This window comes from Thermobia domestica, chromosome 16, assembly GCF_964235325.1.
Source record: "Thermobia domestica chromosome 16, izTheDome1.hap1.1, whole genome shotgun sequence".
In the NCBI taxonomy this organism is placed as follows: Eukaryota; Metazoa; Arthropoda; class Insecta; order Zygentoma; family Lepismatidae; genus Thermobia; species Thermobia domestica.
The window spans coordinates 41,699,933-41,725,608 of record NC_137469.1 but is presented as its reverse complement, the minus strand read 5'-3'; the positions used below and the strand labels follow the sequence as shown (position 1 = coordinate 41,725,608).

Here is a 25,676-nt window from a genome sequence, read left to right as displayed (position 1 = left end):
AAATTTGGCGCTCAGTATTATTTTTGAACTATTTATAAGAATTTAGAGGAGCAAACGTAAATAGCCTGAGTCAATTTGTCTAACTCTTAGCCTAAAGAGACTAACTATATTCAATTTGATTTGATTTGATTTTAGTTTAGCGTCCCGTTCAACAGCGAGGCTATATGAGATGTGGACCTACTGATTAACGTGAAATCCGAACCACATGAGCTCCCGCCGGGAATCGAACCCGGGTCTCCCACGCCAAAGGCGCGTACGCTAACCGCTTAGCCACGAGAGAGCTCTAACTATATTCAAGTATGCACTTTTCCTTTATTTATTTTATTCTGCTGTATGTATCACATTACGGTTACTAAAAAACTTGAGTGACATAAGTATTTGTCATTATAGCTCTGAAATTAGGATTAGGAATTGGATTTCTGGGCTTTCGGCATCTATTGCCATATTTCCCGTCACGTATGAGGGATCATGTTTCTCGGCGATCACACTATCCGGGGAATCGGGGAGGAAGAAAGGAACGGGGACGGAAGGATGCGGCTTGGGACCATTATGTTAGGTACTATTCCAGCATTCGCTTGGTGTGAATGAGGAAAATCCAGGTAAGCTCAGTTAGTATGTAACCTAAAAAGGTTTGTTCATATTTATTTTAGATACTCTGTAGGTATGAGATAGCACAAAAAATAGGGTGAAAAAGGAATAAAGGAAAGAGCAAGAAGGAGACAGATGAAGGAAGAGAAAAGGGGTGTTTAAAAAAACGATAAAAATCGTTTACTGGCTATCATGCTCAGGACGATAGAACGACTTCAACGGGAAAGAGAGAGAAAATCCAAACCTCGATTTATTATGTAAGATAGAATAAGGATAGAATAACTAGCATACTAGAGCATTTCTATTTCAGGTGTGCCCCTGCTGGCGCTGCAGTCGATCTGTGTTTTCCTATACCTCCCTCAAAAGAGAAGACACATGTTGCTGTGGCCGAGACCCATCAATAATTGAATGGGACAGGGTTCTTTCCCCAAAGCAACGGGAAGGTTTCTTCCGTAGGTCGGCGGGGGTGAGGCCGAAGAATGTTTCACATGTTTTCCGAGGGCACACTTGAAATAGTAGGGCTCTAAGTAAGTTTTAGTGGGTATATATATTTTTATGAAAAGAAAAAAGATGTCCATTTCTATAATATGCGGTAGTGATCAAATCTAGTAGTTCATCTCTATTTGGAAAGCCCTGCAATGATATTCATAAGACACATCCAATAAAGAAAAGGGTTACTTCCTGACCTTTAATATTTAGCCTATTAACATATTTTAAAGAGCTTTCTTTAAAAAAAAAAAAAAAAAAAAGTAAAATTTGGCGTCCCCATTTGTGAAGCATGACTGAGCTCAGGAAACACTATAATTGTGATATCAGCACAATATCAATATGTGTATATATATTACGATATTTTAAGATCAAAATTTGATATTATTATTATTATTTTGTAAAAAATCCTTGCATCCCGAATATAAGAATCATAATGGTATACTGTTTGAGGACATCTCAGGACCCTTTCTCAATCCATCTTCTATTACTACTACACAGCCCACCTGAACATGGTTATAGGTTCTGACCATCCATAAAAATCCATGTTTCAATGTAAAACCTTAAAAGGAAAAAAGGTAATTCAATTCGCACTATATGAAAATTATTCTTATTAAAGATTTCAACAGTGAACCACATGGAAAGCAGTTATAAGCAAGAACCTATATATATATATATATATATTTATATATATATATATATATATATATATATATATATATATATATATATATATATATATATATATATATATATATATATATATATATATATATATATATGTATATATGCTTTAGTGGGCGGTGTAGTACTAGAAGAGGTATTGATATGGGTACAGAGATGTTTTGGAACAGTGTGTGCTGTTATGATTCTAAAATTCTGTACAAGGCAAGAGCAAGTTTTCTAATAGCAGATATTCATCCAACAGTTTCCATTAGTTAACACTGTTATATAAAAGTAAAATTATGTCCATACTAGTGTATGCTCTTTTCCTTTTTATACTATGATGAATTCGGCACTGAGAACCACTGGTGCCTTTTCAAGTCCTTATTGTCGTGGCAACGGAAAACCTAGTTATAGCCTACATCTTGATTTTCTTCCACATATTTTGTTCTTCAGGTCTTGGCATGTACTGCAATAATATCCATACTAAATGTTAATCAGGACTGACATGGAAGTATTTCTAATGTCCTATTTGAAAAAAAAAAAAAAAAAAAGTTCCAGTATAGTACAGAGAACTGAAAAACAAAGGTAAGTCCCACATACGAGTATGTGGTGTGATACTTAACAGTCTATAAAATATGGTGAAAAAGCAATCTTTTTCATTCAATATTCAAATAGAAAGAATGAGAAAAACTAGTGGGTTAAAATCGAAAATATAATAAGAGTGTGTGTATGTGACTCTTTATTATATTATATATCTTCTGGACGTTATTTTCCAGAATGCCTGTCATAATCCCCCCTTTTTTAAAGTTTGCTTCTACTCACCTCTCACAGTCACCTCTTTTCTTACCGTGCACATTCTGATTTTTTATTTTTTTTAAACATTCGTATTACATTTGATACAGAAACACTGTTAAGAAGAAGACCAATTAACTACAAATATCAAATAATGTTTAATGCTCATGCTTATACATTTAGATATGCTACTGTCATGACACTTAAAAAATATTAAACGAATATAAAATAAGTTGAAAAATAACATTTTACGAACACTTTTATTATAAACATAATCCATTTTCTTTTCTCGATCTAGCTAGTTTTTCAGTGGTTGGCCAGTCAGCCCTATCCTCACCTACACCGAGATGATGGGGCTACCCCAAACGGAATGTTTAAATTTCTCCACTATTACACAATAATTTCCAGTATATTTCCAGTACTTCCAGTATCAATACAAATTTCTAGTATTTCAAGTATCAGTAGGCATTCTGCTAATGAATTAAATATTGGCTTTTCCTATAATTCACTCCAAAATTACGAATTTTGAGTATAAAATTCTTATTTATAACGTGTAGGACCGTATATATTGTGCACCTCTGTGCTCTAAGTAATTTGTCGCTCCCCTCCCCCGCACAAGTTTATGTCTCAAACAAGGAAACAAGCCGTAATTTTTCAAACATACCAGCTCTTGTTGAGTAGTAGTTGAGGTATTACAAGTTACAACGTAATTTTAAATAGCCTAATTCTCTCAATGATGATTATGATGTGGTGTTCTGCCCGAAGGTAGGTGTTTGACCCGAAGATCCCTGGGCACGGTGAACCCATAATAGTTTGCCATTGTCTTCCATGGGATGATGATGACGTACTAAGGACGAGACCTACAGCTTAACTAGGGATCCGAACCACTTGTGTCCCCACCTGGAATGAAACCCGGTACCCGTTGATTACAAAGCAACGAGCTTAACCACTCATCCATTGGGGGTACATTCTCTCAATACTGGCATGTATTCATGTAGGTTTTAATTTACTGTCCGAAGAAAATGCATTCTATTTATTCTTAATCAATCGCTATGTCAGTTTTATATTTCATAATTAAATTTAAATTATGATTGAATTTCTTAAATATTTAACTCTTACCATCGTAATAGTAAAATATGGAACTAAAAAAACTAGTGTTTTTGACATTGTTTATTTTGAACTTATCACATAGTTAAAGATTATAATGAGTTTAGTAAAAAAGCATTTTATAAAACTTTTCATATAAAAAATTATATTAGTTTACCTAATGATTGTGGATTCTTTCATATGTTTTTAAGCTACTCGAACGAATAAGAGAAACTCTTTGCAAAGTATTTGCAAATAAACTGTTTTTCCTGTATGCATTTTCTTTTCTCATGTTTTAATCCAATTCAACTTCAAGGTCATACTCCATTCCCCAGGGAAAGGGGGGGGGGGGGCGAGATTTGAAAAGTACTCGAAAACGACAGATATTAGTGCTGAATTCATAGTTTTCGAGGACGCTGAGTTTATAAGTATCAGTTTCCATGATGTTCAACTTTATTCTCACTCCTTGGGAGTGGGGGTGGGGTGGGGGGTGGGAGAGGATGACTTTTTAAAAATAACCAGATAAGCTAGTTAATTATTAACTACTGTAATTAGGACGAATTAAACACATTTAACATATTTTCTCGCCCTTGTGCGGGACTCTGCGAGTTGCTAGTTTTAAATATTACTTTATTGTGATTCTTTAATAAAAAAAATCCAAAATTTTGCCGCCCCCTAAGTTCTGCCGCCCTGTGCTCAAGCACAGAATAGCACTTACCTAAATACGGGCCTGATAACGTGCAGCGTGTAATCAAACTCACATCCATCGTTTTGTAACAGCGTGTGATCAACTCACTTTGCATGTAATCAAAGATGTGACTTCGATTATACGCTGCTCGTTATAAAACAAGACTTTATGCTCAAAATACAGTTTTGGAGTGAATTATAGCATGAATGTATATTTAATTCATTAACAATTTAGTGTGGATATTATTGCAGTACAAGTTAGAGTTGAAAAATACAAAATTTCTGAAAGAAAATATAGATATAGATGGCAACTAGATTTTTCGCCTTCACGGTAAAGAGAACTTGAGGAAGGTATCAGGAATTCTTATAGGTGCAAAATCATCATCGTATGAAGAGGAAAAACCATATGATAGTACAGTCGTAATTTTACTTTTATTTATATACAAGTGCGTATAATACAAAATGACAACCTTAACGTATAGATATTGCTAGTTACCAAATTAATAGGATAACTTACATGTCTATTTTTCCTGCAGTAAAGTCAGCTAAAACTTTGCTTCTCTCTGTTTTGTTTAACGCTGCAGATATCTCTTTCACCTGGAGTCCTCCAAGATTATTCAACAGTATACAAAGTCTGTGAGTTGCTTGTCGAGAGTTTGTGAAACACAAAATACGCTTCCACTGGTGTTTCATGATAAGATAATGCAACAACAAAGGTTTTGTTGTCGGCTCACAAACCACAAATTTCTCGCGCAATTCTTTTGGGGTCGTGTATTTACCAATAAAGCTCCCTCTTACTTCAGCTCCATCTGATACACATTCTGAAAACATAGGAATATTGAAACAATAGCATATCAATTCGTATATTATTATTATTATTATTATTATTAAAAAAAAAAAAAAAAGTGGTGGTTTCAAAATACATTATGTAAAGCCACACTGCGTTTCTTTTAGCTCGAAGCCGAGAGTACAGTGGAAAAACATAGACATCTGATGTGACAGTTAACCGACAGACCTGTTTGGACTAGTCCGTAAGCACTAGTTAGTACAACAAGGTAAACACCATTTAGCATTGCTCTTTTCCATAATCTAATAAGATTCTTAGATAATATTCCACGTTAGAACTGGAACTAGAATGCATAAATACTTTTAATAATAATGATGTAATTGAAATTCTTTAAAACTGGATGAAACGAAAAATAAATTATTCTTGCTGTTTGCAGAGAGAGTTGCCCGGTTATTATTCTTTAGTGCTAGACATAACATCTTGGAATATTACGAAAGCTATATTCCTACTATATTCCTAGCCCCTGATCAAAGTACTCAATGTTTCACTTCCCACCTAATGTAATAAATACAGTAGTTATGAGGCGCATATATAAAAAAGGCCGGTATTTTTTAGAAACAAGAAAATATAGAAGAAGAAATTTTTTGTGATTGATATACAAATACATACCTTGACTATTTTTCGAGACTTCTATATACCCTCTGTGTAAAAATCTGTCGCGTAAGAGTGCAGCCAGTCCAGAAATCTTGAGCACTTCACTGTCGTTGAAACTATTTTATGCAAACCACTTTTTCAGTGAAGAAAAAGAAAGAAGTCGCTGGGTCAAGATCGGGATTGTAAGGAGAATGAGCGAATAATTCTCATTGAAATCTTTGGCTTGTCTCAACAGTATGAGCAGTATGTAGCAGGGCGCTGTCATGGATCAGAAGAATTCCAGAGTGCAGCATTCCTCTCCGCTGATAGCATACTGCAGATTACTTAGTGTTTAGCAATACACATCTACTGTTACTGTTCGTCTTGTTCCAAGAACTCCCAGAAGAACGCACACCCGTTTGGTCCCAAAACGTGGTTACCATGATTTTGTGAACTGATGGTGTTTGTTTGGATTTCTTCGCTTTAGGAGAACCAGAGTACTGCCATTACATTGACTGATGCTTCGACTTGCCAGTGGCGTACGATATCCAGGATTTATCCTCCGTCACTATGTCAGAAAAGACATCATCTTCTTCCCCTAAGCGGGCTAAATGATCAATATATTTTACTCTTTGTGCTCATCTTGTGCTCTGTCAGCATTTTGTCACCCACCTCGCACATAGTCTGTGATAACCCAGTATGTCAGTCATAATTCAATGCACTACTTTCACATTTCTGGAAACTCTTTGGCGAGTGCAGTTATTGCGAACTGGCTATTGGATCGCACTTTCTCGATAATGCGTTCCACCAGATCGTCCGTCTAAACACTAGGCCTTCCGCTACGCTCATCGTCATAAACATTTGAACGCCCTTTGCGAAACTCTGCGCCATTGTCTGACTTTCCCTTCACTCATTACTGTCGGTCCGTAAATGGTACACAATTCACGATGAATATCAGCTGCATCCTGTCCTTTGGCTTACAGAAATCGTATGACAGATTTCATTTCACATTTGGTAGGATTTTGTATTACGGCAGCCATTTCAGCTTACTTCTACTTGCACGTACGCAATTTCGCTAGGACGATTCTATGTTTGTTGCAAGATACTAGGGCATGCTCCTGTGTATGCTCAACTTCATCAATGTATCCAACTCTGCGAAAAAAATTATCGGGCCTTTTTTTTTTATGTGGATCTGCTATATTGAATTACATGCAAGAGAAAGGCGTGCTCACGAAAAATCCCCCAATGTATCAAATTTAATATTGTACCTAGTTTTTGAAAATTAACAGTAAAAAGCACTTAGAAATCTATATATAGATTTCTTTCATCATGAAGCCAACATGCTCTGAAAAAGAGTTTAATATTGACATGTTACACCAGTGTTACAAACTAATAAACCTACCGGAAACATCCTCTTTGTTTTTATGTTTCACGACAGAAGTGAACAGCTTTGGTTGAAACAAGTTCAGTTGTCGTAACTTCTCTGGATCCTGGGATAATGTTGCTGAGAATAGTAATTTTTGTGGCGGCGGCTTCAGTGAGTGGATAGCTGTTACTGTTAGTGGGAGAGGTTTACCCAACTGTGCTTGTTCTGAAATATATAACAAATAAATAAAACTAGCGAGTGTCAATACAGCAATTCAGATGGTACAATTAGCAATATAATCAGTAATTTGCAATTATCTAACTCCCATCTAATGAAATAAAAACGAAAGTTTTTTATTACCTTTTGTTGCGTTGATTCTTTAATTAATCGTACATTTCATCTGTCAATTATTGTGCAGATATTGTCGTGGTCTCAGCTTATATTTGCAGATAAGTACATTTTCTACGACTAGTTTTTAATTTCATTTTCTTTGAAGGTAATAATTTTTAGTCTTTACACAACAAATTTATGGTATAAATTATAGGTTCATACTTCTGTATTTACGAGCTATGTCCAGAAAGGAATCGAACTTAAAAAGAAAAACGACCAATGAAATTTTCCTTGATTTTATGCTTACCAGCGTCGCGTAGTTGAATTCTTCCTAAGCAAGCAGACGGTAGTTTCATCATCCTAACTTGTATCATTGTGAAACTGCAAACGTTGGAGTGAAGTTGTGTTCCTTCTTGTGGCGATTTTGTGGTATTACGAAAATAAAGATTTTGGAAGAACAGCGTATGCGCATCAAATTTTGTTTCAAATTGGGCAAGTTGTTTAAAGCAACTTTGAAAACGTTGCAGAAAGTATACGGGAAAGAATATATGAGCCGAAACCAGTGTTATATCGGGTTTCAACGTTTCAAAGCAGGAAGAACATCCATCGAAGACGACATAAAACCTGGACGTTCAAGAACATCATGTGATGACGTTTACGTGCAGAAAGTGCACGGTGTTGTACGGAAAAATTCACGTTTTGACCCTCTGCGAAATAGACGAGGAAGCAGAAATCAGAAAATCGTAATGCCGTGTGCTCTTAGTTGATAAACCGAATGCGACGATACTGGTGATGTGTGGGAATCTATGAAGAATTTTTGAATCGTGCAAATATGCAAATGAAGACGACACTTTGCTGACAAACATCACAGCAGGTGATAAGATTTGGGTGTATGACTATGGCATAGAAACAAGGGCACAGCCATCCCAATAGATGGAAAAATCTTCGCCAAGACTCAAAAACGCTCGTCAACATCGCTCAAACGTTAAATTGATACTTTTGACTTTCGAGGTGTTGTTCATTATGAATACGTCCCACGTGGTCGCACCATCAACAAAGGATATTATTTAGAACAGAGGCTATACGAAAAATGGAACATAGACGCTGCACAATGACAATGCTCCTAGTTAGGAATTTTTTGGCGAAAAACAACACGATTGTTGTACCAAAACTACCTCACTCGCTTTATTTGGAACCTGCAAACTTCTTTTTACTGCCCAGTTGAAATCCACCCTGAAAGGTTGTCATTTCCAATCCATAAAAGACAAAACAAAAAATTCGCTAGGAGACCTCCAGGCTATTCCAAAAAATGTGTTCTACGATGCGTTCCAACAGTGGAAGACGCGCTGAGAACAATGTGTTCTCAATAGTGGAGGGAACTAATTTTGAAGGACATAAATCTGAATAACTTCCACAGACGGTAAGTACCACTACACGGAACAAGATTGTTTTCTTTCTGGGCAGGTCTCGTAAAAGAAGACAGAAAAGAAAAGGATCTAGAAAACATACTTACCTGAAAAAAATAAGATGAATCCTTGACGATGTCTTCAGAAAAACTGACGGATGAAATTTAGAAACACTTAAGAAACCAACGCAACAAAAGAAAAAAAAAAAATCTTTTATATATAAACAAGATGTGTAAAAATGAAATTTAAGAGTTTATCTCGACTTGGTTTTTTATATCAAGTTTTCTTAAAATAACACATAATTTCAGGAATGCGAAACTTTTTATACTTATAAAATATTTACTTATTACTGAGTATTTGTCACCAAACTATTTACATCATAACTAATTTGAAAAACTACATATTTTTTCACAATAGGAAACATATTTATTATTATTTCTTCCTATTAATGCCAATTATAATCGGTGGACTTGGTTTCGAAGAAATATTTATTTTACCGACTGAGTTATTAAATTCCAAAACATCTCTTGTCCATCTTACAAAACTTTAGGGAAATCATTTTTTCTTTTTCTTTTTTTTTTTTTTAATTTTACCATTCTAATTTCTACACCTTGAAATAAGTCAAAAGTTCCATAAAATGCAAATAAATGGGATACATTAGCTGAAATTAGGTATTAACCAATCGTAAACAATGAAAAAAACACATCGTTAAGTGGACAAGAGACGTTTTGGAATCGTGCGACTCAACTACATGTACAGTAAGAGTTTGAAGCATTTACAACTTATCCTGAGAAGTTCTAAATATACGGAGCACCGACTTCAAGAGTGGGAGTGTAACTTACAAGCTTAAAAATTGTACATGTGCTGATAATAATAATAAAAAAATGTTTAATAAATCATGTAAATTAGATATTTAATATAGGGCCAATATTTTAGTGATATAATGTTGAAATGAACTACAGCACTGTGGATATTCCGAGCCATTAATGGAATTTCTCACTCTGAAAGGCAAATATAAAGACAAACATTTCATTTTTTTTTAAAAAAAAAAGAAGAAAAGGAAGAAAGAAAAATGTACCTGGATTAAAGGAGTCAATATGTTTTTCCAAATGGTACAGCCAATCAATCTGAATATCGTCCATAATTCTGTCAGCTTCGTCCAATACTAAATATTTAAGATGTTCCAACGAAAAGCCTTGCGTAAACTGAATATGGTCAACCAATCTACCTGGGGTGGTTACAACTATATCGGCCACATTTTCGAAGCCAGACAAACCTATGCAAAACAAAGTACATTTAAAGATTGTTACATAGTAAAAAATTAAAAATTAACACTGGACAAAAATGACGTTTGTCCTTGGTTCCTCATTAAGACATAAATAATTACGATTTCTTTATTTTAATTCACAAACACAAGTCAACAGATTATAACTTTTCTGAATCAAATATTATTTGGTTCCTTACAAGTAATATGTTTTAAATGTCATAAATGTTTTAAAAATTAAACTATCAAAAGTACACGTCACTGGTTTTGTCAAACAGTTGACGCTTGTATTTTATTAAAAGGGGGATTAATATGTTCTAAAGGTCATAAATGTTTTAAAAATTAAAAATTTTTGACTTTAAGGTGCATCACCTGTAAATACAATATTAAAACAAATCCAAAAACAAAATAATAACCTTGTTGTCAAAAAATAGTATGTAAATGGAATTTCTAATAAAAATCAAAATACATCATATAAACACTCTCAAGGTGAAGATTTTAACAAAACAAGAAAAAACATCTTCTTTTATATTAACAACAAGTGCACACATGTGTTTTTTCCAACTTTAAAATAACTTTCAAACTAATATTAAAACTGGCAATTTTAAAACAATCATCATCATTCGCTCCTTCGGAATCATCGATTAACAATCACAGAACCGTTGGAGATTGATAGACACGACTCTAGGACTATGGAAAACCTTCGTAAACAAGAGCTCATAACAGTACTGGAGAAACTACTGACATATGAAAAATTCAACTCATTATATTATTATTATTTTAATTTTTATTCAGTGAAAGCATCTCGTTCATTGTGACAAGGAATTTGGAATACCTGAATGTTGTGTCACTAGCGAACCCACGTAACTCCCAACTAATTTAAATTTGGTTTCAGTGCACGGAAGAAAATATGTATAGAAGAATCAAAACTTACTTTTCCTGACTAGTTCATTTTGTTCTCGTTGTAAAGAAGTTTCTCCCGTCAGTAGTACAACCTTCAGTATCGTATCTTTGCAGTATGTAAGAAATACTTTGTACACCTGCAATGCTAAGTCCTTCAAAGGTAGGACTACCAATGCTCTGATCCGTGGTACTACTCTAGACTTCAAAGCCTGAAATACAACAAAAACAAAGTTAGCTTATCATTTTGATGAATTACTTAGTTCATGAACTACTTACCATACTGCAAATATAAATCCTTGTTTTCTTGTAAATAGCCATCAGGATTCATATGACAACAAAATTCTTCAGAATGTAAACTACGCCGCTGGACAAACTACAAGTCTTTGCACTAGCCTAGTTAGCCTAAAGCAGATTTCAAATGATAAGCGGCATGGCCTTGACTTGGCTTCACGCGGCGTCGAATTGGCTTTGAGCGGTGTTGACAATTCGCGACAAGCAGTTCTGCACGCTGACTTCTCGCGCTACTGCGAATCTTGACAATAGCAGAGGCGCTTATTAGAAATATTGTATTAGCACATTAACTGCTCACTTTACGAAGTAGAGAAAAGAATTACGAACACATACGTGAAAACTACATCTTTTTATGACAACTGGTTGTCATGAAACACGCTTTGAAAGGTTTCCATATAAAACAATTAGTAAAACGAGCGTTGAGTCCCGTCTAATTTCCAGTGGATTTTTCTTCGATTTGGAAATGGAACTCAACTTTTATTAAAGGATAATCAGAGGTGTAACCAACAGGTTGTTCTAGGGGAACATTACTTTCAGGGGGAGGAAAGCTTTTCACACATTAAAAATAGAACAAATGACCTCTTTCAGAATATGAAAGCATTTTAACTCACCATGTATACTATACTCATACAGTGAAACCTCCCCTAACGGACACCTCTATAATACGGACAGATTTTTTTGTCCCGGCAAAAATATACTGTATGTTCTCTTATGGAACAAAACCCTCCCTTTTACGGACACTCTCAGATACGGACGCGGACGGTCCTTTTTTCCCCCCAAACGTTTCAATAACCTCTTCATAACGGACAGGAATTTTTCTCGATTCTGCGGTATATTACAGGAGACAAAAGTATTTTCCCCACAAGTGTATCTATCATAAGTCTAGACCGGTGAACCATCAAACAGAACACCAAGCAGAACTTCAAATTGTTTTGTTCTGCCCTCAATAAATTGCTTTCTGGGGGAAATTCTAGAAAACCTTCAATAAGCTATCACTCATGCAGGGTCAGTCGTATGGCCAAGAATTCTATACGAAAGATCTTCCCTTCCCTAACAAATTTAGTCCTTTTTTCTCTGGACCTTGCATGTTTCCGACAATTTCATAGATAACAAAACTTTTTTTTTTTTTTTTTTACACAATAACATTTTCAACGAACAATGTTTCCTCTCTTACATTCTTAGTAAAGCAACTTTCTCTAAGATGATATTCTTTGCGATTGGGGCTGAGTCAACAAACATATGCACTCCCAATAACTTGCCTTTTCATCCATTCCGCCAGTACACAAACAAACAAAAACACACACACACACACACACACAGATATTTTTTTCCGCAACCGTACTGAGGATTCTCAGTGGACACTAGCTAATGAGTTTAGCCGTTTAGTTGGTTCCTAACGCATCTTTTGAGAAGGTCCTGAAAATCTGAAATAAATGAAAAACTCTTTCCCTCCCGCTTTCCCCTCCCATGTAGGAAGAAAATGATCATACATGCATTATCTTTTGCAATATACGAATATATTAACACATCCCCCAGCAATAATACTATTTAACATAAATTAATTTCTCCTTCATCCCTTCCAGTAATTCAAATACGTACTAAGTAGAGTATTTTCATATTGAATTTAACGTATTTACGCTCATACATAATATATCTACTGTATATTACTCCATACAATTACCGTTGCGAGAAATTAAATTACTGTAACCTCTCTGTAACGGACACCTCTCAGTAACGGACAAAAATTCATGTTCCATTGGTGTCCGTTATTGAGAGGTTTCACTGTATTATGTTTTCTCGATGCTACCTTAACAAAAGACGGATCTTGACAGTACTGAAGTTGAAAACCGGATTGTAAGAGATAAATCAATAAGCTATTCATAAGAAAACAAATGCTGTTTCTAGCAGTCTGTTTATCCGACTTTGTGTTTATGTAGGTTAAAATACTAAAGGGAAAAAAACTCGAAAAAATATCAACTCAGATATTATTATGCAATAATATAGTAGTGAGATCACACGGTGAGCGTCCAGTTAGGGAAATGAGAATATAAAGCATATAATTAATGTTAGTTGTTTTAATTAGGCAAGGACGCCGATCCTGGGGGGACTGAGGGAGCCAGGGCCCCCTCATTTTATTTGTAAATTTGCAATATTAGGCATAATTTGAATGCAATTTGTCTTAAAATCATCATATATGCTTTCTGCATCTGAATGCCCCCCCCCCCCCAAAAAAAAATACAGAGAAATCAGCGTCCTTGTAATTAGGTACAGAAACTGTATTGATGATGTTTTCTTTTTTCTTTTTTAAAAAAATCGTATTTTATTATAAACGTTCCTAATTTGCATTAACTAGGGCCTATTAAATAAGTTTACTAAACATATATTAGATGAACCTCATTTCGGGGCTGGAAATAGTTTGGAAAGTCAAGGCCCCCTTTTCCCCCGTTTCTACACCCTTGAGAATAGTAAGCGATCGAATTAAATAACAAGCCTCTGCAACCTGATTCACACACATATATATATATATATATATATATATATATATATATATATATATATATTCGATTCCCGGCGGGAGCTCATGTGGTTCCACGTTAATCAGTAGGTCCACGTCTCATAGAGCCTCGCTGCTGAAAGCTAAACTAAAATCAACTCAACTCAATATATATATAAGAACAGAAGGTATGGGACATTCGTAATATTGTTTTGAAATTGCCTTCATGCAAGATTCTTCCTTATTCGACAGAAGAAACGCAGTATGATTTTGTTTCTTCGTTTCAATACCTTACGTATGTGTGGCCAATTACGTACTCCTTCTTTACTGCTCTAGCAGGGATGCAAAAGCACCAGGCGTCTGAGTGGTGTCATAAATTATTGTAACCCAAAACAAACTCGACCATATCGTGTTGCTTACGAATCAGATAGATTGTTGTTGTGAGACCTACATCAAGTATAAGAGTATGTTATGATAGGAACAGACATGGAAGCAAAGGAGCTAGTTGTGTGTGTAGGAACGCAACTTCTCTTCTAGCATAAACAGAATTCATCAGTGTCTGGGTTGCTTTCTTTCGTGGTAGTTCATTTGTTCTCCAAAATTATAGTTGACAATGTCTTTAATGAAACCGAGTACAAGTGCGGAATTTTCTTTACAAAAAAAAAGCTACGAAGTGAAGCTCGAAGAATTATTTTTTGTGTTTACAATTTTTGGAACTCATAATAATAAATTTACAAGAGTCAGATTCAGACAATGGCGAAATATTAATTGACATAGACGATAGTGAAAGTAGTGTTGAAGACGAACGTTTAGCAGTTCCACTGGAATAAGTTAATAGGTAGGTTATTCAGTTGCTATATATACTTCTAGGATACACAGCCAAAATTTTTGAGTTTGCTGGAATAGTATATTTACATTGTGAATAATGTTGCCAATGTATGTGTAATAATCTCAACTAGAGGAAGAGCGAGAAGGGAAAGGGGAGTCCGAAATCCGGCAACACAGCGCGGAATATCGCACAGCATTGGCTACTGCCCGTGATGCTTTACATCTGAAATACACAATAGTATCGAAACTTTCTGCGGAAATACGATTTCTTAGATACTTGAGGTAAGGTTATTGATCTTTTAAAACAGTAACTGTAGATTTACAAGTATTAACTTAACAATATACGTTAGATTAACAGCTCATTAATTCTTTGAAGTGTTGATTCTCATCACAAACTCTACGCGAAGCTATAAGAACTACAATTGCGTAGCGTACGCGCCTTTGGCGTGGGAGACCCGGGTTCGATTCCCGGAAGGAGCTCATGTGGTTCGGATTTCACGTTAATCAGTAGGTCCCGTCTCATATGGCCTCGCTGCTGAAAGGGACGTTACACTCAACATCATCAACAACAATTATGTAATGTTTCTCTCGTACATACGAAAAACATACCTGAATAATAGGAAGAACATATGCCAATGTTTTTCCACTCCCTGTTGGGGCTGAAACACATATGTCACTTGGCCAATAGTGGCTCTTCCTCTGGGCGTTTAGAAGCCACGGTATTACTTGACACTGAACTAAAAAGAAAAAGAAAGAAACAATTATGGCCATAAGCATACATAGAATCAATCGACAATGTTCCTATTTCTATTATAATGTGTGTTAAAACAGTTTGAAGATAAAGTGGAATAAAGTAAACAAAAAGTTGAAAAAATATGATGTAAGCTGCTTGAAGAACAATCCTACCAATAGCCTCAAAAAGTACCCATTCTTCTTTTCTGCATCCTGTTGCAGTTAAGTTCAAAGAAACACGTTAATCTCAAATTTTCGCTAATAGATCTCAACACTGACGAGTATAGGCAAAAAAACGCTTTCGTAGGAATAAAGTGTATAGAAATTATCTACCTAGGAAACAATCATTAACAAATAAAATAAAGAAAATATTTACACTAGCCAACTAAAGTTTCTATACTACATAGTAAATAAATCTTAAATCTTCATGCTTCTTCTTCCGTAAATGGTAACGACGGTGAAGGTGTCAATGATGATATTCCAATTTCTTTCCACAGTGCTTCTGTCGCAATTAATTTTGATGTCTTCGTTCCAATGAAAAAGGTTTGTATATTGTTCAATTATAGCTGTGGAAATGTTCACCAGATATTAATAAAACAAAAACTGGCCAAAGCATTAAGATTTATTAATTACACCCGTGTTACACTGCCGAAACTATTACAAAGTTATTAATATATTTAATGTCTTGACCAGGTTTGCTTTATTAATATGTGTTGAATAAGGCTTATCTTTCTATGAATTATTATTATTGATAATTTTCGTTTCATCCATGTTATGCTATGTATCTTTCATGTATTTTGAAAGACTTAATATTCGGACATTATCATATTTAGGATCATGAATATGTAGATGAGACATCATTATGAATATGTTCTTTCAATCTAATGTGTGTGTTCCTTTTTATCTTGCAATGTAAAGTTTTTATTTTTTTTTATTTTATTTTTTTAAAGTAATATCACCGTATCCTTACCCACAGTTGGGATTAAATCAAACAAATATGCATTGCCTTCAGTGAAATGAAATATTTATTTAGAGCCAAAGTATTCGAATTTCCTACCTACGATTGCTAGCATGTTGCCTTCTACATTGAAGAAGAAGAAGAAGAAGAAGAAGAAGTAGTAGTAGTAGTAGTAGTAGTATAGTAATAATAATAATAATAATAATAATAATAATAATAATAATAATAATAATAATAATAATAATAATAATAATAATAATAATAATTATTATTATTATTATTATTATTATTATTATTATTATTATTATTATTATTAACAAGACTGTGTATTCCTAAACACATGCATAGAAGACAGAGGACTAATGAAGAAACTTTTGTAATACATTAAGTTTTCTCTATGTTCTTTGGTGGCACTAAAATGCTAAAATTATGCTTCCTTTTTTCTTCCTTTCTTTTTTAAATTTTGTTTGAAACTGAATAATGTAAAAGATTACCTATCCATTTTATGTTATCATTATTTATTTTAATACTGTAATACCTCTTGTGTGTGACGAAAAGTTGATTTCAATTGTTTTATAGTTATCATTGAAATATAGAATTGAATGTCAGCGAACGAAATTTTTATCAGAGGTTAGCTTTTGTTATATTTGAGTGTGCTGAATTTGCGTATGTGTATTAGATGCTTGGTATATCTTTGTGGTAAATCTTTCTATATACGGTCCCTTTACGGAACTCATGCTATTGTTAATTTTAGTTTTCTCTGTTATATTGATGTCGAGGTGTATACAGTTTAGAAAGTTGTATAGAAATTTTGAGTATCTTCCTTACATAAATATAACGCATCGCGCGCAAAACAATATTTTGTGTATTGTAAGTCTCAAGAGTTTAAAATTTTGGTTTCAAACTAATTCAGCACTGTATTCGCTGTGAAAGGAGATAAATGGTTTCCAATAATTGGTCCGTTACATAGTTTATAAACTCTGCCCGAAAATTGGAATACGTTGTTTTTCAAACAGTACTCCAAGAAGTTTAGTATTTCATCTATTTCAATTATGGTGATATTTTGTTTTGCTAACAAAACTCGAATACAACCTATAAATTGAAGTACTTCACTGAATACTACTTAACTAAGAAAATAATATCTTTCCCCTCCTAAATAACCAAATCAGATGAAAACTAAACCTCTTGGAATGATACCTGAAGAACAACTTCGACGCATTTTCGGACAAATTTTACAACCAGACTGACAGATTAATTATGGCAAACTTATCCTCTTTCATCAAATCATTTTGAAACCGAAACCGAAATTTTAAAATCTTTAGATTACAATACACAAAATATTAGACGATTTCTACACAATTGTCTAAACTCCAATACATCTAAACACCGAAGTGACACCGCAACCTGGAATTAACTAGAATTAACCATAATATGTATTAGGCCTGAACATACATAGAAAAGGAAACAAATTCCAACTAAGGTTTATCGCAAAGATACAGCAGGTACCCAATTACATATATATACAAATTCAGCATACTCATGGAAAATATATTTAAATTTAGGCTGTACTTTAATTCTAACTAGAAAACGGTAAACAAACCTGGAAAGAAGTGAGTTATATTATTTTCTTTCAACTTCTTCACCAATTGATCATCTAGGAGTGAAATATCTTCTACTCTTGTGCTCAGATGTTTTAAATCTGACGAAACTATTGATGGTGTAGTTAACCAATGCGGTAATACTCGTTTCACCTATTATAAATATAAAAGAAAACTAGAATCAGCATCATTACATGGAACTCGTAGCTCGAAATCTGGAAATACAATTTAACAGTTAACTTATTTAAAGATTATAATTGATGTATTTTAAACACTAATTTTCAAAGAAGATAAATGTATAATTTGCCTGGTTACGTGTGTCTACAAGTTTTTTTTAACAGTTTCAATCACTTATTCTCTGCAACTGCTAATTGTAGCTATGGGATATATACTGAATAACTTAGATGTAAACGTTTTTACCTTGTATCCGGGATAATATATCTATATATTAAAATACTAGTTTATATGTTTATCTCCATTCCTTTCGACAATGAGATCTTGAAAAATTATATGTGCTAGAAATGTGCCGTTTTTGCTGGTCGATTCCAAATTTTGTGTAGATTGTCCTCACTCAAATGTTCTAAAACCGTGTCGTTATTATTCTATTCAACATTTTAGGGGCCGTTTTGAGCCCATAAGATTAACATGAAGGACGAGACTACAGTGTTAGGCAACCAGTAGAGAAGTTATGAATGGCGGGTTGACGAACATGGCAAGCGCTTTGCTTAAATCTGAATGGCAAAACCTATTGCATGCTGGCAACTTCAACGGCCTCAAGAGACGCAATGAGGCGTACTCGAACGGATATGGATTTATTAGGAAAAAATATTTCCACTTGGTATCGTGTTACTTCTACAAATCTGCTACAAACTCACTCCAACATCTATACATAACAATTCATTTCCTTTGTGAGTCTTCTATCTTTTACTTGTGTGAGTAAGGAGACATGTACAGTGGGAAGGAGATTCATGGTCATAACAGAACGATATACTGAGTAGACAGCGCAGGTTCAGCTAGTATATATATATATAGGGTGACTGGTAATTCGATGCATTCCTTGCAAGGGGATATTCTACAAGGATCTTAGAACATTTTCACCTATATGAGCCGGGGGTCGCAAATCAATAATTTCTAAGTAATTTGCACATGTATGGTTTCTTTGAAATTTGCAGGCTAACGATAGGTGCGCGAGAAAGTTTTACCCTGAACCACTTCCACATATCGTAGAGCAATGAAATTTTACATGTGTAACCGATGTGAGTCTTCGATTCGATGCTATCTGGTATTGTTGTCAATGTCTTCTACTTGCTGCTAAACCGGTGACATACTTTTTTTTTCTTTTTTTGTTCACTTTTCAAACCCTTACGACAGAAATTCTCACTTCACAAAATGTGTTGAACTTGTATTCTTATTTAAAAAACAAAAAAATTGTTTTAAGGTTTGTATGTATTTTTCTCGGTCATAAAAAAAATTGATGTAATGTTTCATCAATTGTCTACTTGTTGGTATGGAAATGAATGTAAACACAGAATGTTGTGAACAAAGTCTTGTTTTCTCAGGTTTATCAATGAATTGGCGAGTTTACTCTGTGTCCTTTTTCACCATGGGCGCCTAAAGGGGGGAAGCCCTTCGGCTCACAAAAATGTATACGTAATATAGCAAACCACGTATATTAAATACCAGACGTAATATAACAACCATGGAGATGCCCCTTTCCCTACGAAATTTTCTTAGGGCGCCTCTGGTCACGTTCATCTCCTTTGACAAGTTGAGTGTTATCAACTTTGAAGAAAATCAGCACAATATAAGGGATGAAAATCCACATTAAAGAGACGAGAGCAAAGGTGATTGAAACGAAGAGAAAACTGTCAAGTATAAAAGTATGAGAGGAAAAATACAGTGACATATATTACATTATATGTGGAAATCTGAAATGTAGCTCAACGGGCCGCGATGGCTCAGTGGTAGAGCGTTCGCCTCTGGTGCTTGGGGTCCCGGGTTCGATCCCAGCTCTGCCAAGTGGACTTTGTGGTGGACAAACACCGTGTGCGTGGGTTTTCTCGGGGTTCTCCCGTTTTCTCACACTTTCTTCATTCCACCATTTCATTCATTACTCATCATCACCGTCTTCTTTTTTAGCCTAACCGGCATAACCGTGGGACGTAAAACTCAAAGATTTCATTTCATTTTGAAATGTAGCTGCAAGTAAGGGTAAAGTTAAGAATGAGGAAAGCTTTGAGAAAGTGAAACATATTTTATGGGTTATCGAGTAAAGAACTACAAGAGAATAACGCTGACTTATTAAATGTCCTGGGAATCCTAATTGGACTGTTTATTTCTAGTATAATTTCGGCACAAAATTTTGTCGACGGCTACACTAGAATAAAGAGCTTCAGCTTCAGAAATATTTTTTTGGGTTAGGATTTAGATTTCTGGGCTTTCGGTATCTATAGCCATTTAGCCCGTCATTTATGAAGGATGACGTCGCTTGGCGATCACACTATCCGGGGAAAGGGAAGGAAGAAAGGATTGGCGAAGGAAGGAAGCGGCCTGGGACCTATAAATTAGGTACCATCCCGGCATTTACCTCGTGTGACTGAGGAAAACCTCATTCAGGATGGCTGGGCGGAGAAAGCTTTTTACACTTTTTCGACCGAGTACTCCCACCGGGAATCGAACCCGGGACCGCTCGCATCTAAAAGCGAGAGCGTTAGCGACTACGCTACGCGCGGCCACAGAAATATTTTTACATCTTATTCAACTTAGTTCTTTTTATCACGGAAAACACTAAAATTAGCAATAAATTAGGATAAAAGGAAGGATAAAATATGGATAGGATTGCCTATTTCTCCTAGATTGACAACTGCATTAAATAGAATATATGCACAATGAGGTTTTACGTACAGCTTTAAAACTACCTAAAACTTTAGGAAAGAACATCACCCAATTTAAGAGTTATTACAGAGATTCCAATAAGAAATCGGGTATTTACGAAATAAAATGCACTTGCCAAGAGAGTTACATAGGCAAAACGAAAAGAAATTTAAAAGGCCGAGTAAAGGAACACAGAGATTCGAAAGCGGAAAATCCGGTGTCAGGTTTATCTAAACATTTTAAAGAAACGCAACACAGGGTACAAGATTCAAAGATTTTATTTGAAACTAGAAATGAAGTAGAGAGACTGGTTTTTGAAAATTTATTTATTCACTTAAGAAAACCAAAATTAAATATAGAAAAGGGACGGTTGAATGACGAATGGGAGGCGGTTATCACAAAATTTTCACAACATTGGCATGATAATAAAAATGAGTTGCCAACCTCCCAACAAAAGCAGAAAAGGCGCACAAACTGACTCCGCCATATCTTAGTTTGCTTCAAGAACATCTACAGATCACTGACGCACTTGACAACTGTTTTGCACACAGCTCTTCCCCTTGTTAAGTCCGTTCGTTTTTATTCTTTGATGTTTCTCGTCTTTTTCTTCATGTTTTTAACCTCCGTGACCAAGACTCTAGGGGAGAATCGAAAGCTTGAAAACTTAAATATTTAGGAATTACAGAAAAATGTGAGTAGACTAATATTTTTAGTTTAACGTCTAATGATTATTGCCTTCTGGACAAGGAAAAAGATTATCAAGTTAAACAAACCGAGCCAAAATTCGTGAAAGTGAAAGGGGAGTATGTTGAATAAATTCATCATAAAACTGACTTTGACTTGTTTTTCTTAAAAAAGGTAAAGACTTCTCAGCACCCCATCATACAATACACTACGAATTCCAAATCTACTGACTGATATAAGAAGCGCCTGAGATAAAAATTAAATAACTTAATGACAGACAGAGGAGAAAAATTAAAGAAAATTATTATTGAGTTCTAACAACGTTTGGAATCCCCTGTTATAATATTTGAACAAACAGCTCGAACGACGAAAACTGTTTTTCGGAACACTTGTGAAATGGTTACAAAATCAAATTACTATCCTAATGAATACATATTTATCAGCATGAAAACTTTATATTGTATACAATACTAACAATGTTAAAGAGACAAAGGAATTGACTAGGACATTCCAAACTAGACTAGAAAATATCATCTTATTAGGCGGGTGGTAGACAGTAAAACACAAAGGGGAGAAGATGATATTAAAGAGTAATTCTTACGTTTCAACTACGAGATTACGGTAGCTTCTAAAATCGAGTCAATTACCTCCCAAAGGACCTCATCTTATGTTCTGGACATGAGAATCATAACATACGGTTTTAAGGACCTTTCTGGTCTTATTTTTTGAATGTATCTTCTACTACTACAGTGGCCACTAAAAGATAGTTACAGATTTGGTCCATCCGCAGAAACACACTTTTTCATACAAAACCTCTGAAATATGTGGTCAAGTGTCCCTGTAACGCTTGTCTTCAAAAATTAACACGATAATATCCACTATCATTTTTTGGCGACAGTATATTCTATTTTTTGACATTTTATAATTATCGCAACTTCAGAAGAAACCAATTGAGAATGCTCGAAGTGCATTACCAGCATGAACTTAAAAACAATTAATTTTTTCGAAATTTATAGGAAATTGTATATTAAATTTATTTGACTAAATTCAATGGATAATACACTTACACGCCGGTATTTGGAACCTGCATATTAGGGAAAACAATTGAATTAGCTATACTGAGCTGTCATTTTTATCACCGCATATGTACTGAAAATGCAGATACAATCAGTGGCCACCGGTTACTATTTGGTACCAAAATGTTCACCATCCTCTTAGGTATTGATCAACATCATTAACAGTTCTCTATAACTTACGGTTCCGAGATATGACTCCTTGAATCTCACGAAATCGGAACTTTTTTGGCCAATATCTCTGGAACGGTAAGAGTGACACGAAAAATTCCGTCACTTCTTTTAGATAGTTATTGATGTTCTATCGAATGGGGGGCTCAAAATTGAAAAATTCGCAAATAACAAACAGTCACACAAACAGACACGCGGACATGGAGAATTCAGTAACGAGCTTGTTCGAGCGAGCTTGTTAAGTTTGTTCAAAACACTCCAAGATATGAAACACATTACTAACTTATAATTATTTTCCATGTTTTATAAACTATCCATATGGATGAAAAAATTAAAAAATAAAAACATTTACGAAATGATTGACTCCTTACCTTTTCCCTCTTATCAAAATCATCAGAGCCGAGTACAGTAAACTCTGTCAAATCAGCATTTTCTCCTTTAGTGATATCGGCATCAACTTCATTTGTTTCAGCAAGCTGATCAGTTGTTTCTCTGTCAGATAAATGTTCTTCAACTAATTTGACTTTTTTCTTCTTCTTCTTCACTTTACTTTTAGGACTTACGTCACTAAGAACTTCGGTATCAGGATCCGGGGGATCCGTACTTTTAGTTTCACTTTCTTCATAATGAAAGGATGGTTCTTCTTTTACGTTCTTGTCACTCAGAAAAGTCTCAAAACTGCTTTCGTTACACTCACCTTCACTATATTTGCGCTTCTTCTTTTTCTTTTTTATTTCTAACAATTCGGAATATTTTACGTCCTCATTGGTTTCCTCTTTCTTTCGCTTCCGTAACACTTCTTCATCACGTTCCCGTTCATCGTCCGATATTTGTTCTTGTTTTATGTCCACTTTAGGAGAACGTTTCTTACAACGTTTTTCTTCCGATTTTGACTTGGTGTTTTCATCGATGGAAGAATGTAATACATCAGTGGATTCGGCTGGTAAATTGCTATGTTCTTTCTGTAACTTCTTCTTTTCAATTTTAGACAGTAGTCGGGAGAGATGTTCTTCTTCATCAATTTTTTGCTGCGCACTACTATCTTCTTCACCCCAAAATCTGAAAAAAAAAATTAAAAAAATTAAAAAAACAATAAATAAATTATGGTTTCTCTTTCGCAATTTGAGCAAAGGACCCATTTTTAACATAAAAAAACATTCACTTTATACTCGTCCTTCATTTGTTTTGCTCCCGAAAAGACAATGACAAGATCATTATATATCGTACGGGTTCGACCGAACTCTTATGATTTGGATCAAACTTAGCGTCATGGTATATTCTGACCTGCGATAAAAACTTGTGAAATATTGTGGTGTATAAACATTTGGTTCCTAAGTTATATGTAAAATTAAAATTAAATGAAGGATGATTTCTTTTTACAACACTACATAAGTTTCAACTAGTTTTCGAGTCTTATCTATATACATGTATAAATGAAATCGACGTTGTCTATCTCATAAACACAAGAAAACTGCTGAACTGTTATACTGCTTGTAGACGATCCAAGAAAACTTGAACAAGAGTCTTGTTCAAGACCATTCAAGACTATTTGATGAAAAAGACGTTAGCAATGACGTTATTTTTGTCTTGAATTCAAGAGTTTCGTTCAAGAAATTTCGTTTCGGTCCTGTTCTAAACAATCCAATTCAAGGGTATTCAATAGCCAATCAGAGCTCGAATTGAGTGCAGGAAAATACAAAACAACTATGATGGCGTCGTGAGACAGAGCGGAATTGTGACTAAATATCTTTTTGTTACTCTTTTCCATAATTATCTGATGTGTTCAAAGTGTGCTTAATAAAGGAAGGCTCACACCGGGGTTGGAAGATATTGTTAGTATTTTTGTTGATAATATACGCGATTAATGTAGTTACAGTGCTTACATGCTTATAACTATTGTTAAATTTTGAGGCAATGATAGGTATAAGTATTAATTTGAGAATATACAAGAATATTAGGTATAGATTAAGAGAAAAGAGTTCATTAAATAAAAACTACATATATATCTGACTTTTCTTGTTTTAATACGACGTTTCGTACTCTTATTAATCTGGGATTAAAAAAAAAAAAAAAAAAAAAAAAAAAAAAAAAAAAAAAAAAAAAACGTACAGATTGATGTTATGATGATGGTGATATGATCGCAAACTGATTTATCTTGGAAATTATTACATGTTATCCTGTTATAAAATATGCAATTATTTTAATACGGAATTCACATACGTAGTATTTCAGGAGTTATTTCTTAAGGTAGGAGTTGCTTTCATGCGTGCAGGTTAATTTTACGAGGACTTTCCAGTAAGGAACGAATGCGCATCCAGACATGCCACACATACGAAAGTAAGGGACCCCCCCCACTAAAATCAAGAATGCTATTTAACAGTGTCAGGGCAGGAACATAGAAAGGGGCCCACACGAAAGTACGTTCGTCGAGAGCAGGCGCGTCATTTATATTGCACGGAGGTTATAGTGTAAGAAACATAAGAATAACAATACCGTAGTGCAACAAACCTTTGACATCGTATTCACTCATTTAAATTCAACTACAGCCCTTCTAATGATTTGATACTTTTAAATTTCTAAACGTAAAATACTTGTTTTCTACATTAGACCTATACAGGCATGATCTGACAGTTGAAATTATTATCCCAAACAATCCTCTTTCATTCGCAGTCACATATTTTAACAGTAAAATTACTTTTGTTTGACGGGTTATTCTTTACCAGTACCAAATATGGGATAGGTTTAAGAAGAAAGTCTGATGCAAATATGAGCGGTAAGTCCAATGGCTGAAAAAAATATATCATCATTGCTTCGTTTGGTTTCCTTGCGATTTCAGCCTTTTCTTTAAACAGTCTTCGATACCATAGCATTAATAAAATCAGAAAGGCAGTCATTGCCTCGTGATACAATTTTGGGAAACAGTTCGATTTTTCTTTTATAGTGTGATTCTGCCATCAGTACGACATTTGAAGAATCAGA

General features: G+C 34.6%; 1 protein-coding gene across 1 annotated transcript in view; it reads right to left on the bottom strand.

The window, feature by feature from the left end:
* Positions 1-25,676, bottom strand: part of Dbp73D (putative ATP-dependent RNA helicase Dbp73D) — a 39,797-nt gene that overhangs the window by 10,364 nt on the left and 3,757 nt on the right. The window contains exons 2-8 of the mRNA XM_081742371.1: positions 23,069-23,756; positions 17,898-18,048; positions 15,217-15,344; positions 11,026-11,203; positions 9,906-10,103; positions 7,128-7,316; positions 4,823-5,126 (exon numbers count right to left, since the gene is read on the bottom strand). Of these exons, the coding sequence (XP_081598497.1) occupies positions 4,823-5,126; positions 7,128-7,316; positions 9,906-10,103; positions 11,026-11,203; positions 15,217-15,344; positions 17,898-18,048; positions 23,069-23,756 (1,836 nt within the window). The remainder of the gene's footprint in view (positions 1-4,822; positions 5,127-7,127; positions 7,317-9,905; positions 10,104-11,025; positions 11,204-15,216; positions 15,345-17,897; positions 18,049-23,068; positions 23,757-25,676) is intronic.